We start from the raw sequence: 18,796 nt of genomic DNA, 5'->3' as shown, positions 1-18,796 counted from the left end.
AAAATTCTAGACTAATAATTCGGACGAAAATTGTGTGAATTTGTGTCAATTTGTGTAATCGAATCCTGACCCAACCTGAGACAACAACTGAATCTACCCTAATCCTAGAAGCCTATAATTTGTGACTCAATCTTAGACAGAAGCATAGCTCACATTTGCTGGGATTGTTGTCAGGTTGATCACGACTCAAGTACCTAAACCTCTTCCCTACCCCTGAATACACTCCTGAATCAGATGCAATACCAAATTTTTCCCAATTATTTATACACATCCTCCCATTAACTTTTGTATATTCTCAGGATAATAAAATAAATGCTTGATTATTTGTTTGAATTACTAAATGTTTTGGAAGATTGTTTATAAATGTTGTGGGCGGTTGGATATTGCGTGGATGATAAATAAATGTGTTTTGGATTTTTGTACACCTGGCCTGGGTGTTTTGAGTATTTGCATGAAATTTGATGAACATTTTTGTAATTTTGTTACTGTGGGAAGCTAAATTTGAGAATTTTCAATAATTTACTGAATTTACTGCCAAAATTAAAGCCTAATGATAATTTCAATGGAAATATCAATTTAGTATGTAAGTCATCATGACCGCAATTCTATCTAATGTCACCAGTCAAAGCATATTATTGCAAAATCAGAAACCTAATTAATTCATTTTAATTACAATGGCCAAAAATAATTCCATTTCAGTTCCAAAATACAACATAATTTCCGATAACATCAATATCCTTCTCAAACGTAATTAAATTATATTATTTTTCATTATCAGATCGTATGGTCAGACCAATATCATTATTATTGTTATGCAAGACATAGAGCATTACACATGTCATGTGATATTTTCATTATCCTTATTATTGTATGGTATCTAGTCATTTGGCCCATTCAACTAGAATGGGAATTTAATTCCGAAATATTTTACAATTTTACTAATAAATTTCCACCTTATATATCCGAAAATTCTGCAATAATCAGCACAAATATTCAGTAAAATAAAGTCATAAATTTGCCATTAAATTTTAATCTTAACTATTTACAAAATTTATTGCCGACTCTATTGAGCGACCCAATTTTTTATAGCATTTAATTACAAAATGTTTTCTGTTTCCATATGAACCCTTTTTTGGATGTCAATACATGAGATTTACAAATTTTATGTGCCTGAACATACACCAAACATTATCCCTCAAAGATTCTAATCATTAAATAAACATTAAAGGGAAAAATTTCATAATTTTTATATTTTTAACACCAATCATATAGCAATAAATATTTTAAAATGAAATTTTCACATTCAATTCGAGTGGAAAAAATGTTTTCTCTTCAATAAATTCAAATATAATTCCACATGAAATATCAAATATGGAATGAAATGTGGATGGAGTGAGAGGGGAAGAAATTTCCTTCCATTAAATTTCAATTTAAAGGTATAAAAGAAGGAAGACTCCTTTTCATATTTTTCATTTTTGGTTTCCTTGTGGGAATTTTTTTTGGAAAGAAAATGTTTGCTTTGAAGATTTTGGGCTTTGATGATCGCTTTTAATTTGAATTTGAAATTAGGTTTATAATCAGATATTTGATTATTGATTGGTTTTCGAGGTCAATCCTCACCGACCCCCCTTGGTCTCTTTTTGAACAAAATTCTTAAATGCAAAACTGGGGCGTAGCCGCGAGAACCCGTAGCAAATTTTTTTCAAAATGAGGTATGTTGCCCTTTATTCAACCCCAGCTTCCCTTGAATCCGACCCCCTTCTCCATTCTTTTGAACAAAATTCTTCAATTTACCAGGGTTTTGCGATACAAAAGTCATAAAACTAGCAACATCATTTAAGCATATGATTTAAATCTAAGATACACAGAGCTGTAGTATTCAGTTGTATCTTAGGGCTCGTCCAAGGCTGTAGGTCAGCATTTATTGTCAGCCGACCTGCATTATTGGACGAGCCCTATATAAAACCCTACCAAAATTCATGCATTTCATACAAAAAAATCTTGCTTCTTCCCTTCAACCCGAGACAAATTACCACTAGGACCATGAACCACTAGGAGCATAAATCTAAACTCCTGAATCCAGCTCCTATTTTCAACAATATTTTATTGATGCTAATTTCAATTTCGACCTTCTTCTTTGTCTTTTTCTTTCGCTATCAGCTACCGATTTCTAAACCAAAATCACACAAAAAACAATCTCCCCACGGGTAATAAGGAAGAAACAAAAAATTGTTCATTTCTATACCATCTCTATAATACCACATCGATTTTCTGAATTGCGTATATGAATATAATTTCTACAATTCAGCAGTAAAGTAGTTTCTATAAAATATCATATGAATGAATATGGTAAAATGGAAAAAGGTATGGCACGAGAGGAAGAGGAAGAAAGCAAAAAAAAGGTCAAATAGCTGGATTTAATCATTAACCCATGCAAAAAAATTATATAGGTACATTTTCCATATAATTTCTGTTGAAATATTTCGACGTTGATGGTTCATAAAGTTTATTTTAACTTTAATTATTTCTGGTATTTTAGACTCTAGAAATAAAATTTTTTCCTTTGCTGCGTGTGTGCTTAAATGTAAACAATTTGGCAACATTTACCTTTATCACATTCGTAAATATCATAAATATTTTTTGTGTGTGTGTTTGTATATGGAACATGGTCCTATATATGGAAATCAATTCAGTTTTGTAATGTTGATATTTCTCTTGAAATGAGCAGAAATTGAAAAATACTTGTGAAATTTTCATGAATGTTGTGTTGTTATGTTGTGGTTTGGATACAGATGATGTCATGTCCAATTTTTAAGGAGAGTAAAGTCTAAGACAGAGCTCGAAGTTGACTCGGATTTTGTATGGAAAAGTCTTATTGAGTCGAATTCGAGCTCTTGTTTAAGATATATTGGACTTGGACTGGTCTGTTTGGGTTTTTTTATGTCCCTGCTAAAGGTTTGAACAGTTTCTTGACTACCCTAAAGGCTTCTCATAACTGATGATTCTGCGATGGACGCTAATAATTCATATAATTTCAATAGTCATCATCAGTAACTCTACCATTAATATGAGTAGGCAACATTTATATTTTTAGGAGTTTCAATCATAAAAGGAACTCAATCATATCAATTTTTCAGTAAATGTTCCGAACTATTTCATAAAATAAATTTTACAAATTTTCAGAACGATAAAATATTGTTAAATTACAATAAAATAGACAATGTAGCTAAATTATTTGAATATATCTAGACAAATTTCTCACATTAATTACTATGCTATCCATTGTAATCGCCTCAAGTGCTACAAGTGTATCATAATTAATGAAATATTGATTTGTACAAACTTTTTATTCTCTTTTCAATCAAACTAATTAGGTTTACTTTTTGAACTTTTTTTATGTCTAGCACGGATGATGAAACTAATTAAATCATTAATACAAAGACAATTGAGGCATTTGTTAGTATTTGAAGGATGAATCAATCAACATTAATTATAGATTTTCAAAAAAATATTTTCGACAAATAATTTTCTACTCAATGTTATTTGCAATTAATTATTCATTTTCAAATCTACAAATTGTTGCTATGCTAGTCATATAAAACTATGCTTTGCTGAATATTCAATAGTCCATAAAATATTGAAATGATTAATTCAAAAAAATATATAGAGACGAACATGGAAAAGCCATTAAAATGATCAGTAATGTTTCGTATTTTTTGGGTATTTATGCTTTGACATATTCAGATTGCAAATACATGTTAATAGAATGGATTAGAAAGTGTTATTTAAGTATATTAAGTGGATTGAAGCTCGATTGAGTTCGATGACTGAATGACATAGATGAGTAAAGCTTGAAGACTATACTGTGATTTGTTTGGTGGTTAATACTTTCCCTCATCCATGACGTAGCCTTAATCTATCTGTGACGCAGTCTTAAAGTATCTCTGACGCATCCTTCCTCATTTGTGTCACTAGAGTATATTCAAAATCCAATTTTAAATTAAGTTACACCTTCCAAAAAGTGGTCAAGCCATAAACTTACTTAAAATATTCATATTTGAGTTTAAAGTGAAAAGTTTTACAAAATTATATTAAAAATTCAAAGCATTTCAGTGAAAGCTTTACCTTGACTTCGACGAAAGTCATTTAAAGCTAGAAATACCACAAAATTTCTAAAATTGGAATAGATGAAAAGGGACATGATCCTTTAAAAAAAATTGTAAATTAGTAACGTGGATATAATGATAGACGTTGACGGATTAGATTAAAAATTAAATCACAAAATGCTGAAAATATATTTTTTCGATGCCTGAATGACGTGATATGATATCCAAAAAAGAAAGGTAGTTCCATATGAAACTATACAATAAAATTATCGGAATTGGATAGGAAATTGCGGAAAGTAAGCATGAAAAAAGTATATTTTATGTTGTGTGCTGTTTCTCTTGCCCCATATAAATGTATTCATGTATATCTGACAAAAACGATTAAGTTTATGTACATCCAAATGTAAAACACGTTGAGTTAGGCTATGAACTCAATAACAAAGCTATATGTGAGAATCAAATTGCAATATAGAATTGGAAAAAATAGCAGAAAATAAAAGTTTTGTTGGATCACGAAAATCAAATCTATTTCGTGCACGGATTTCTTATTTTTCAAAACTTTTGAAATGGGTTATTTGAGGCAGAATGTCAATATGATTGGATAATGAATTTATTAGTTTTGAATGTCATCAGAACCGTCGTTAAGTGAAGGTTGGTTGGGTTTTTTGTGGGTCTTAAATAATTTTGATGGAGGATCAGAGGAGGTTTGGTCATGTTTCAATAAAAAGTCATAGAAATGTGGCTTTATTCATCAATGCTAGAGTTTGAAGTCAAATCGAATGATATGTGGAGTTGAGTTGACTCGAAACTGACTCAATTGAACTCGAAATTGACTCAATTGGACTCAGAAAGAAAGAGTCAGAGGCGTATGCACTGGATGGTGAGGGGGGGAGGCTGTAGGTTTAGAGGTCACTTCCCCATACCTCCCTGATACGCCCCTCAATCTTACTTACAAAATCCAACTCGACAACGAGCTCCAATTAAAATTTAATATCGGAATTTCCATACCAATTCCTTACTCTCTGCTAACGTTACACAATTGCATTGCATGTGATTTCAAGTTCCGTATTTTTCGCGCTGCTAAACATTAATTTATTATTATGTTATTTTTCCTTCTTTTCGGTTCACTTTCCGTCTCGATCCCTCCAAAACAGAAAAGGCCAAACCGAACATGTTTTTCCGATTTTTTTTTTTCCACCATCTTCTACATAAATTTTTTAAAGTTCAATGTTAGAAGGAAGCGAAATAAAAAAATAAAAAAAAGCAAAAGAAATGTTGAACCTCAACAGAAAGCCGTTCATGAATAATAATCAAGTGTACACAAAATGAAGAAGAATTTCATTTTTGTCTCGACCCGACATCGTTTATTGAAAAATTTACCGTAATGTCTGAAAGTGTTATTAATGACTGTCGATGGATCCTTTTACTTTATTAATGATGGCGATTGAAAGGAAAATTATGTGGTTTATTTGAACTTTGGTGATGTTGAAATATGTAAGGATTTACAGAGCTTTTGACCTTTACTGAGGTCTCTTAGGGGACGGTAGCTGATGATCAACCTAATTTGATGAAATGCGCTTTAGACACGAGATCATTTTCTTAACGATAAACCCCTTCCGATCTCGAATTAATGTAATTAATCCAATATTGAAATTGCTTGAAACTTTTCAAGAATGAAAGTGAATTAATTTCATTCATTTTAATTAATGATAATTTAAAAAGGTCAAAGAAAAAATTCATGAAGAACCTTTTTTAAGACGATATCCAAATTATCTTCAAGCGCTTATAAGGAAATCAGGAAAACAGTTTTCAAACTGGGTCTTGTGAACTTTCTGACTGATGTCTGTATATTTTTCCAACTTTTCAAATCCATTAATGCATATAAGTCAATTTGTGAAGCACTTACAACAAAAAATATTCGATAATTGTATTTTAATGTCTTTATATGGATGAAATTAGTAGTCCATTAAGTGTAGAACAAATATAAGTCAATTAGATGTTGTAAAATATTCATGATTACCGTTGGATATTTAATATTGCTTACTTTGCTTTGTATTCATAAAGAAATTATTCAGTTCCGCGAAACTCTTACAATTATCAAGATTATGCCACAAAGTAGAATGCAGCTAAGTAATGTAAAGACACAGAACTATTTATGGAATTTCAACATACGCGAGTGGACAGTTTTTAACTTGAATTAGGCAAACAATAAGGGGCTGTTGACTTATTACGCAATGTTCTTAGGAGCCCCCTCTATGGTGTAAGGGCATGTTACCCCTAATAAGCAGTGAGCATGTCTTCATGGAATTAGGAGGCATTCATACCAAAATACCACTATGGCTACAAAAAGTGGTCTTTTTGACTATTAGGGTGCATGTTTAGTGAACGACCCACACAACCTTCCAGCTCAATATTAGGTCAAAAAGCTTCAAACTCAAAAATCCTCAAAAACAACTGTCCCCCAATGTAAATGACCTATAACTCAAAAACCCACAAATCGATTCTTTCATCGGCATTTAATTACCTTCAACAACAATAAATCCACAATCATTCTCATCAACATCATTAATTTTCATCGACTGACAGCATGAACAAACAACAAAATTTCAATCATCAGTTAGTTCACTAAACTTATTTTTCTCGCTTTTATTTTGTTACTCTAGAAAAAAAATATTTTTTATACTCACCCAATTGTCGACAAAAAAAAAAATTCATCTGACGATGACGATGGTGAATACCTTAAAAATGAAAATAATATTTGTTACGCTGTTAAAGAATGAAAAACAAGTTCTTTTTGGAGTGAAATCTAGGAGCATTAAACTTTGAAAGGATCAAAATATATTTTTCATGGGGGTTGTTTGGATGTTATGTGATGTGCTTTGAGTACGTCAGAGCTTGATGTCGTCTGGGGTTTTGTATGGAATGGTTCATTCAAGTTGACTTGTCTCAAAGTCCAGTAAGAGCGTTGAACTAAGCAAAAGGATGAACTTGGTATGAATTATTGAATCAGAGTTGGCAGGACTCCATTTTTGAGTCCGGATTCCAATGGAGGCAAGCTCTGTTGGACTCAGACTTCAATAGACACGAACTTTGCTGGAATTGGAGTTGAGCCCGACTCCTGGAGTCTTATCTACTCTATATTGAATATATTAAAATGAGAGAATGACCTCTCTAGCCCATATCATCACATAAAATTCGTACAACCCCTCACAGCTAAAAAAAAGTCAACAAAAAATGTTTATGATGATGGGTTTGCATTGAATATTTCAAGAGAAAAATATACAAAATGATAATGGCATTTTATGATGGGTTATTTTTCTGAGAAGGTTAATAATAAGTCTGTGCACTATTCACAGGACAACATGAAGGTTAGTCCTGTCTACACTATTAATAGATCCTTTTACAGTTCAATTTAAATACTTTTCAATTAAGTCTCATAAATAAATATTTAAAAATGGATTTACCTTTAATCACATCACAATTTTTTACCTTTTATATCAAATAAAATCAATTCAAGCAGAAAATAATCGGTTAATGACTCAATGGCGTAAATCCATTAATATTGAAAAGGTTTAATTAAACATTTGGATTCAATGGGATGCTGAAAATTGGATTCAAAAAATCAGATTAACATCCACATCAATTTAAAATGTGAATGGAGATTTTTTACGTAAAAATATGGTTCCAATTTTCACCCACATTGGGTAAATAACTCTTTTTGGATCATTTAATAAGGTAGATAGGAGTTTGAGGCTAGGGTTTGGCCAAGAATCGAAGATCTTCATTGTCTGCATCTTAAATTCGTTTTCGACTGTATCTTGTAGTTTTTCAAGGCTACAGACCTATATTATTGGACGAATCCTTCCTTTTGTCTTAATACATGATAAACGATGGACTAGTAGCAGTTGCGTACCCAGAACCCTCAAACCAATCAATCCTCCTCCTTCTGATTACGTCCCTCATCAGTAGACTCTTATATTTCTAAAATTCATACTCATATTGTGCATCAAAATTGAAATCCTCTCAAAAATAGAACCGATTGACAACAATAAACATATTGTCACTAGAAACTTTTGAAGACTGTCGTCAAAACCGACTCCAAGGCAATAAAATCTCAAAAACATACCAAAATTTTATTGTTACAACAACCCATATCGAATATTTATGGCTTCAATGTTCTGTTGCCTTATGAAAAATCAGAAATATTTTGGCTTCTTCATTCAATGATTTCAAGAATAACGTTAAATGTTTGAAAACATAGATTTATCAATTTCATTTCACTCCGTTGAACCCCTTGGAAACATGACACATGGAAATATAAAATCGCGACAATTTTTCAAAATAAAATAAATTTGTTAAGATAAAAAAAATGCTTTCGATGTAAATTTTCAAACGTATTTATCAATCCAACCTAAACATTTTCTAAGTATACAACCATTAACCACAATTTAATATGCCTACACTTTTAAGTAGAATATGTGGGATCTATTGCGATACTAATGTATGTATGTATGTATGTTTCTGGAATGGGTTTAATGGATGAAGAATGATTCTATTTTGGTATTATTGGATGTATTAACCCGAGCGACATAGGTGAGGAAGGCTTTTTAAGTAGAAAGTCACTCTAAGTAGCTGTCCTTTGCCATTTGTCAATACAAAGTGCTATATTGTCTCTACTAGTCTCTATAGTAAGTCTCATGGCTCATTTACTAACAGATGCGGTTTCTTTCTAATTGACAGCCATATGGTTAGCAGGTAGAAGTCATATGGATCTGTTTTACAGACATGGCTTCCAAATGGAGTTGGTTTCGACGTGGGATTGATAAATTAGCTTGAACGGGGCTTTAAATGATCCGTGGTTGAACTTTCTTCACTTCCCACTCAGAAAAGTCCTTAAACATCTACCAAGTAATGTTGTTTATCGCATTTCCATACATACTCAAGCACCAATCAAAATTCACAGCCTTTAAAGTATATTATTTTCAAATTATCTCCTCAAAATATATTCACTTAGTCAACAAAAGTCAAAACATTTATTTTATTTTTCTGCGTATGGAGGGATTCATCACATAAAAAAATTAACGAGTAACCCATCAAAAAAAAATATTTGAATATCAATTTCTTTATTTACTCACATAAATGCGGCAGCAAAAAATCCACATTTGATCGTTAAATTTTCTACGAAAAATCCACAAACAAATAAAAAATTTTCTAGACTCACTTTAATTTTAAAGCAACTCATTTTTCAGCTCTTGACATGATGAAATAAATCATGTGCGTCACACATTATAAATTCCTTCTTTCTTCATTCCTTTTTCCTTTTTAATCCGGCATTTCGGTAACATTGCTCGAGAACAGAAATGGAAACTTTTGCCATTTTTCTTTCATTTCTTCCGCTTACACGAGAAAAACGGAAAAAACGAAGAAAAATTCTCTTCACAGCTACGGTGGAGGCTTTTGTGAGGTGGCTTAATTGCAAAACGAAAAGAAAGTTTTCAACGCGATTGTTTTTTAAAATGGAACATAAAGATTTGTATCTGTGCTATGAATGTAAACACTTTTTACTGACTTGGTGGGCTGATTGGGGTTATATTGGGAGATAGGCCGTTGGAGCTGAAGTAGGTAGGGTTATTGAAGGAATAAGTAATTCTATTGTGAAATTCGCAACTTCTAATAGGCAATGAGACCAGCATTAGGTACCTTAGAGGTCTTTCTGCACCATGAGGTCGGCGTGACTCTGGCATCGTCCCTGATTCAGACAAATTCTGGCACCAAACCAGTGCCACGCCAGTATGTATCGACACATGGCTGTTGTTAGAGGAAATTTCTGTACCTTCCGATTTTTTAATGTCCAGATTAGTCCTCACATTGATAAATCTACGTGAGTGTGCCCTAATGACAACTGAACGACTGGTTGTAGCTTATATTTGCAGCGAAAAATGAAATGCTGTTGGAGTAGCTAGAGGAATCGACATTAGGAAGCATTATCCAGATTTTCGCTGCCTGAATATTGACATTAACAATTATCTGGTTTCTCACAAAACAATACCATGAGAACGCCATAAATCATAATTGATCTCTACATCCAACGTAATCATATCAACTGACACAATATTGTTTATTAATATTCTCAAACACTCCATCGTATCTTAAGCACCTACCATACTCATCCTAAGAGAAAAATCCTCTTTTTCTAGGTATTAAAAACCATAGTGTCATGAAAAATGAATTGAATACGTATAAGAGGATTTTGAGGTTTTATATCACTCCGTTTCTAGGCTCAAATGTACTTAGCACTAAAATGCGTTGCTATCCCCAAAATCTGAGCTTTTTATATCTTCTTCATTTAAAGAGTTTTTAATGATTTTTTTTTTGTTCTGATTTGCCTCTTTGCACGCCTTAAATGTTCGTTGTATTTTTATCATGAGAGGCACACAGAAACAAAAAAAAATTAAATAAATTTAATGTGCTAAGAATAATTAGAATGAGACAGTGAATGAGGGATAAGCACAAAAAAAAGGGGTTAAATGGTAAAATCGCAATCTGAAAATTTCCGTAAATTAAACTCTTTTCTGATTTAATTAAGGCAATTCTAAACATTTAATTGTTAGATTTGAGGAAATAAGTAGTAAAGTATGAGCAAAATTGGGGAGGTTTAACTACCAATTTAAGAAATTAAAATAAATTAATTCTTTATTTAGGAAAGTTTTTCAATCGATTTTTTTCATACCTTTGGCTGGATTTTATGGTGTTGAGAATTTAGACAGTAGATAGATAATTTGATTAGAGCTTTGAGGATTAAGCTTAACAGAGCAGTTCGTTGTAGCTGGTAGGAAAGTGTTACGTCGCTGAGTTGGCATCCAGAAGTGGAATAATGTCTGTTATTGACGACAACAAAGAGGAATTTAGATTCCTGCCAGCCAATTTTCACATAATAAATTGTCACTTGCCCACTTACTTTGCTGGCCGTTCAGATCAATTGTGATCCATAACTACCGTTCCATTGCTGACTACCGCTTGCCATTTTCTGATTACAAGTGCAATACTCTCTCGATCAAAAGCTTCTTTCCGCCCACATGATCCCTTGCCATTTTCAAAGTCAGACCTAAACACCTTACCTAATGGAGCTTCCACAAGTTTAATAGCCCATTCCTTCTTCATTAAACATTAGATGTTAGGATCTCAAATGAAACTAGACACTTCTTTCTTACTGTTCTGATTCTCTGACACAAGCTTACAAACAAAACTTTCTCAGAAATTCTTTTTTTAGATCAAGTTTCTTGAAGCAAGTCTTCCAAAAAAAGAAAAGAAATGAAAAAGAATTTGCCAAATTGAAATTCAAGAATTAAAAGAACAAGAATTAGATTTCTGTCAACAACAATAGGGTTGATTCATGGATGATGTTCTTTCTCCCACAAAACTAGTGTTTGGACAAGAACCGCAATCCTGAATATTAGGTAAGCAGACCTTCAGTTTAAGGCTTGTAGTTCGTCTAAGACCGCATTCTTAGAACTTTGAGGGTGCTGAAAACAAGCTATAGAACGACAACAAGTAGAACGACCTCAATTGAATACTCAATAGTCCAAAAGTCGTAACTTCAGTACTAATCCATTCCAAAACATCAAAAAAGAGCACTCAAGTTGAAATTCATAACCTTCGATGAATTTCATTGCTAAAAATAAAAACTTAAAAGTAAAGGTCAAGTGTCCCTTTTTTTGTCGCAATCAATATAAATCAGCATTACAAAGTCAGAACAGAAGTATTAAAAAATTCTTTTACGTTATTCAATCTTGTTGGATTTCTCTTTGTGATTTATAAGAATATTTTTTATGATATTTGAGCATTTTTGTTGCTTACAGATGCGATTATAATGTCAGATTTTGTTATAAACGACTTTGTTGGAAATTTATTAAAATTATTAAATCGCCTCTGTTAAGCCCAGATGGCACACGTCGTAGAAAAGGCCAAAAAAAAGTGATTCTAGCACGGACCGTGTTTCACCGTATTCGGATTCAAATATTCGAAAAAAATTACATAATAAAAATCCGCCTACAACAAGTCACAACATCTTTGTCTCTCTGAAAGTCACAATAAAATATGGAAAAAATACATTTTTATATACCCTTGAACCTTCTTAGAATATTTGCATACCTTTATGATTTTTTATTGTAGATGTATTTTTATTACTTAAAAATGGAAGCCCACAAAACATGAAAAAAAAAAATATGCCACAAGTCAAAAGGCAAATTCATCCTTCCGAGAAATTTTTTTGACTAATGCTGTTAATGTCATTAGAATTGGTAGCCAAAAAAATTTTATTTTCTATTCAATTAAGAAGGGTTGAATGTTTAGGAATTTGTCAAATCAGATGGAAAATATTTGGTTAACAGGGAAAAGGTAGGACGATTTGATTTTGCATCATTTAAAGATTTATGGAAATTTTAGATGAATAAATTCTCAGCTTGTTATGCTTGAGGGGGCATTTGGCTAGGATGTAATTCGACAAATCGGTCTTTTGACGCTCTTAGGAAGGATTAAGGCAGTGATGGACAACCCTTTTTTCGCGATACACCTTAGTGACAAGCCTCGACCGATGCCGTCATGTGACCCACAAATTGTTTTTTGACACACAGATTGTCCAAAACTGGTTGAAAACCTAAGGACCGCGGCACATTTATAGAATTATCATGAACTGAAGATCGTGTTTGGCTTTTGGTCGAGATTTACAACCAAGGTATGCTGTGGAAAAAAGAATGTCCACAACTGGATTAACCACCCTGCCCCATCCACCCTTAAAAGCATTCCGTGAATCTATTTTTGGATTTTCAAGTCTTTTTCTGTAATCCCGGCGTATTTCGCAACATCATCCGACAATATGCTTCTATTTACTTTAAAAATCCCATTCAGCTTTACATCCAAAAACGTTCATGGTTGATAAAAAAATGCCTCCTTATATAGGCAAAGCACAAAAGCTCCAAAACTCAAATTTTTGCTTATTCGTTCTCGAAACTCAATTATTTTTAGAACAATAATCCTCCATATTTTTTTGGTCTATATAACAAGATTAGCTGAACAAACAGAAATGAACATTAATTAAAAAATTTCGCCAACTTCAAAATTTTTGGAAGCAACAAAAGTTTCTAATTCCAAAACTCTTTTTAATTTCAATTAATTTTGCTAATTCAAAAGTTCCAGAAAAAAATCACAAAAACAAACAGCAATAGAAGCAATAAATGGATTACAAAAAGTACGGCAAAAAATCCCTCATTTGTTTTTCTTTTTAAAATTTTTTTGTTCCTTTCTTGTGCCTTTCTTTTCATTCTCATTTCATTAAAGTACTAATGAATGGAATCATAAATTTCAAATGTTATGCAAATAAACCTGTCAAAAATCAAGGTAGAATGTTGTTCGCATCTATGTTTGAGGAGTTGCTTGATACAAATAACAATATTTTTTCCCTTTTTATGTTCCTCTTCCTGTGAATTGAGGAAGTTGCCAAGTCTTAAGCAAATAAATTGTTAAATGTGGATGAATTTGACGCAGGAAATTGTGTTTTTTGGGGGATAGGATAAGGGGTCGTTGGCAGTTGTTGTCCGGTTTTTTGAGTTGCGGATGGAATTTAAAGCTGTATGAGAATCAAGAAAGTTGAAGGTTTGCTCCAAAAGTCCCATAATTAAGGGTTTTAGATTCCGGACATTGTGGGTTTGGGGAAACCGTAGCCTGACTCGGTTGCTGACCAAATGTCAAGTTCGAGTTGATTGCCGGGATAGGGAACCAAAGGAACTAAACCTCCTTGACATGATCAACCGCTAACCCCTCCTTAAATACACCCCTCAAGTGACTAAACCATTCCAAAACATCCCAATTCCGTCCTCAGAACTCATATCCACAATCTGATACACATCACTTCCAAACAATCCCCCATTACATATTGACTAAGCCTAAGCTCTTTAACCTTGACAACTGACGAATTCCATATTGTTATTATATCCATCAAAACCATCATACACCCATCGCACTGACAGCTCCCAAGTCAGTAAGTCAGTCAGCCAGTCATATTAAAATTCACATGTTATCATTTTTTTCCTCTTTCAAATCCTGTCATGGGAATGCTTTATCATTGTCACAGCCGAGCAAAAAAAAATGAAAATATCATATAATAAAAAATTTATGTTAGGAAAAATGGATGGAATATCATCGTAGAGTACACAAACAAGTTCGAGAATGGAAATGAACGGAATTAACAGTTCTCATCAGCATTTTGATGATATCGCTAATTTACTTTCCACTTTTCATACTGAAAGTTGCTCCTATGAGAAGTTCCTTAAAGCAATAAAGCTTATTTGAAGTACAATATTAATATTAGCAAAGCTAACAACTCGATGATTGTGCTGGTGTGAATGCTGTACTTTAAGAATAAAAATTTGATTAAAAATATTCCTTGTTGGCGTGAAATAAGCATTCAGAAACACAAGAGTAGTATGGAGATGAATCTTGATTTTTGGGCTTATAGCGCATTGCTGCATAATTGAATTCCTAATGGTATTAGGTATATTTTAGAATAAACTGTTTATGAAGTTGTCCCTTATTATGGTCAGTTGTGCTAAAAACAGCATGAGAAAATCTCACACAAAGCTTGGCAGGGTTGAAATGCAGTCGTTTTTGGAATAAAGATTGACATAAAGCAAAGAACTTGAAGAAGACTCGATTTTTGTATGAAAATGTCGACGTCACTCGGCTCGGCTTTATCTACAACTCAAGTAGACATCAACACGGAAGGTATAGGGCGTAGAAACGGCTGAATATGCAGCCTCAGACTAGCGTGATCTTGACTCCAGACTAGATTCGATGATATCCGGCCTCAGAAACTATTCTTGCATGTCAAGCTTAATTAAGGCAAAACAATTCAAATTGTTCCCAAAATTCTTTGCAGTTTGAGTTACTGTCAATTAGATTAGACTTTGCCATCCTTAAATGTCTCATCTTTAAGAATTTGTCGACACAGATACATCAGTGACCTATTTCTTGAACGATACCTGGATTATACCCTCCCCAGAAATCCATAATTCATTAGACCACGTCTTCCAACAACTCTGCTGCCTGCTCCACATAAAAACCCAATGAAACATGAGCAAGCTCTTTCATACAGATTAAGCTTTTTTGTTGTTAAGTAGCTTTTCATAGACTACACCTTGAAATTCTCTCACTTCAATATTATTATTCTTCTTTTTTTTGTTGTATCCATGAGTATAACCATGAAATGCAATTTGTGCTGATACTGCTGATGTTATCCATTCTGTAGGAGGTAGAAGCTTAATGAAATGATAATGACGTAAGGAAAAAGTTTTCTTTTTTGAAGTGAAAGAATTAAGGAATGTGAAAGGTGGGGAATGGAAAAAAATTTTTATGCTCCTTCACATTTTATTTTGAGTACCTGTAAATTGGGTTGTGAGGAGATGTGTGTGTTGCGAATTGTGAGGATGAGTTGAAGTAAATTGTAGTGAAAATTTTGTCATTAATTTATTAATTTGTTGTGTGTGAATGATAAGGTAAGGTATGCTTGATTGTGCAATGTGTCAGTCTTGTGTTTGGTGCAAGTTTGATGGTAATTTGTGGCTTTTGAGATGCTATAGAGATATTGAGTTTAATTATGATGTTATTTGTGACACCTAATGTGGCATTAGTGGCATCAAGGTCAATTACAAGACGTAAAGTGCAGGTTTTAACGATGAATCCACCTAAATGCGACATAGACGCTTTTAAGGCTATTCAGAGGGAGAAGGACGGGGTCGCTGGTTGATGCCCCCCTACGTCCCTGTTTTCTGGTATCAGGCTTCTACAAGAACAGAATTTGCATGATTTTTTGCATAAATTTCACATTTTAATCTCCAAAAACATTACTTTACATGACATCTTACAAAAAGACTAAGCTCTGACAGATTAAAAAATTGTTAGAATTTCTAAAAAAATTCTTAATAAATTTCAACAAGCATTAAACTAAGCTGAAACAATTTTGAATCTAAATTCAAAACTTATTCAAGAAAATATTTCATTTAAATCCGAAAAATCTCTGCAGAAAATGAAGACAATACAATGTTAAGATTAAAATACACAAAAGCCCTTTCTACATAAAAATTAAACTCTTTTGAAAGAAGCAAAATAAAAACTTTTTTTTTATATTCTTGAATGCCATGAAAGCTCTCCAATTCATATTTATGCAAAAGACAGCGCTCATGTGAGCACACATGTTGTCGAAAGATTTTTTTCTGAAATAAGAATCATGAATAGAAAAAAAAATTCAACTTGAACAAACAAAAGAAAAAATTCAAAAAGCTTAAAAAATCTTATATTTGTTTGGCTAACGATGAAGAACAAGCAAGTTGAGAATGAAGCTTGAAAGAAGTTCTGGAGGCGTATTGTTAAAGGTTATCTTAAAATTTTCATTAAATTGAGTTAATTCAAGAGCCTTTCTAATAAGAAGTTGATTAAAATGGACACTTTTGACTCTTATTCCTAAACTCAGATGTCTCATCTGAAGTCTGACAATTGTATGGACTAATATGGTCGAACACGATCGGGATTGTAGTGAAATTCTACAAACAGCCTGGAATTTTCGATTGCAAATCGATGGACGTGGGTCCAAGTTCCTTTTGGAATCTGTTCGACGTAGTTATACCACGGAAAACATATGGCACATGGCCGAATTTCATTGAATCAATCTAGGAAAAGAGAATCATTCTGACCTGGGATCAGATTTTTGTCCATTTTTACGCCGTGTGCCTTTTGGGTACTATTCTGTTAAATATCCTATAACGACGACTTGTCATAAAAATTAGCTCAATTCTGTAAATTCAGTTTTACATTAACTTCCACAATTCAATGAAATATTAAACTGACGTTTGCATTATCGCATTAAACCCTCCCCATTTTGTCTACCTAACTGAACATCACACCAATAAAAACACAAAAATAGCAATAAAGTCAATCAGACAGCACATCAAATCACCAGACATCCAATTAATTAATCAGTCCAACAATTAATTATAATTGCTATTTAACTCACACTTCAGTCAATAAATCGAAACAGTCAATCAATTAATTAAGTCAACCTGATATACAGACAGCCAGACAAATCACTGGACAAACTCGTTAACCAGTCAGTCATGTAGAAAGAAAAAATTAATAAGAAAAACACATTGTTCGAATATAAAAAAAAAAATCTTTAAATAATGTTATTCAATAAGCACAAAAATTTTCTGAATCAGCAAGCAATTTTGATTCCTCTTGAAGGGAAATGATGACTGTCTTCAACAGAATCTCAAATTATATTTATTTATAAAGCATTTCATGGAGCAAAAAAAGAAGGAAAACGAGAGAAATACAAACACAATTTATATTTAGTGTTTGCGATAAGCAGCATCAACCATGCCAACCCAGAACTCTCATTTACACTTTATGCTGATGCTAATACTTCTGTTTTTATGCTGTTTATTTTAGATGAAGAAAACATACCTATGAAGCAAATCTCTGTTACGGCGGGATATAATCTTACATTACCGTGTCCGGGAGTAAATGAGCACTCGCTAATCGACACACTTGTATGGAAGAAATCTCAGCAGACAATATTAAAGTTTGTAAATGGATTGCCAATGGTTCATAACCAAAAAGTGAGTAGACTTAAGATTTTCGTTGTAAAATGATAGATTTTGATTGAAATGAGCAGGGAAATGTACAAAATTTCTCAAGTTAAGCACATCTTCTTGACTATTGAAACCGAAGAGGACACCGTATTCACTAGGACATCGCTGCATCGCCTCATTTACAGTAAGATGCAAAGTTCCTCTAACAGCACCATGACGGAAGATTTTTACCCATTTTTAAGGCAAATAGTGTGTTTTGCCGATTGTCTCTCCTGGATTTATTCAAAAGATCATGTAAAATTCATTTCGAATTGCTGCGAGGGTAGACGGTCAACTGCTAATTTTTTTTTAAATGTTGACTTTTTAACCTCCTGTTAAAGGGCGTAGGTGAATTTAGAGAAGCGTATAGGGATGAAGAGAGACGTATAGTAGTATAGAGGGTGCATAGAGGAGGTAGAGGAACGTTGAAGCACGTAGAGAGGTAGAAAGATATAGAGGGACGTAAAGGGATGTAGAGGGATGTATAAGGACGTAGAGGAGCATATAAAGGCGTAGAGCAGCGTATAAGAACTCAGAGAGACGTAGAGCGTAACATAATAAGTGAACAATCCCAAAGCATGTTATCCTCTTTAAGTAATTTAACAAGGTGAAAACTTTAAACGATGAGAAAAAATTTCGATAAAAAACGAAGAAAAATGAGGTAAATTTTTTTGAGATCTTGAAGAATGATATGGCAATGTGATGGGGGTTGAAATGTTAAATTGTGCTTCTCTTAACGAAGATTGAAAAGTTGAATTTTATTCCTGGAACATCCATTAAAACATAGCTGTAGGATAATATAAATTGTAATATTTTATTAAAATATTTCTAAGAAAAATTTCAATAAAAATTAAAATCAACGTTGATGACGAGGTTGAACGTTCTAAGTGATTGAAGGTTGATAGCTTGGCATCTGATTAGTAGAAAAATTGAAAAATATCTTGAAGCTAAAGTTCTATAAATGACAAATTTTGCAATTGAACCTCAAAAACCCAAAACGACAAAATTTTC

General features: G+C 32.8%; 1 protein-coding gene across 1 annotated transcript in view; it reads left to right on the top strand.

The window, feature by feature from the left end:
- The window catches only part of LOC139088480 (putative receptor-type tyrosine-protein phosphatase mosPTP-1), a 46,193-nt gene that overhangs the window by 7,256 nt on the left and 20,141 nt on the right, over positions 1 to 18,796 (top strand). The window contains exon 2 of the mRNA XM_070637722.1: positions 17,604 to 17,773. Coding sequence (XP_070493823.1) covers positions 17,604 to 17,773 — 170 coding nt within the window. The remainder of the gene's footprint in view (positions 1 to 17,603; positions 17,774 to 18,796) is intronic.

Source organism: Chironomus tepperi, unplaced genomic scaffold (assembly GCF_022539635.2).
Source record: "Chironomus tepperi strain 1889 unplaced genomic scaffold, CSIRO-AGI_Ctep_v1 contig_163, whole genome shotgun sequence".
Lineage (NCBI taxonomy): Eukaryota > Metazoa > Arthropoda > Insecta > Diptera > Chironomidae > Chironomus > Chironomus tepperi.
Note: the sequence above shows the minus strand (reverse complement) of the source record. Positions and strands in the feature narration are given on the sequence as shown.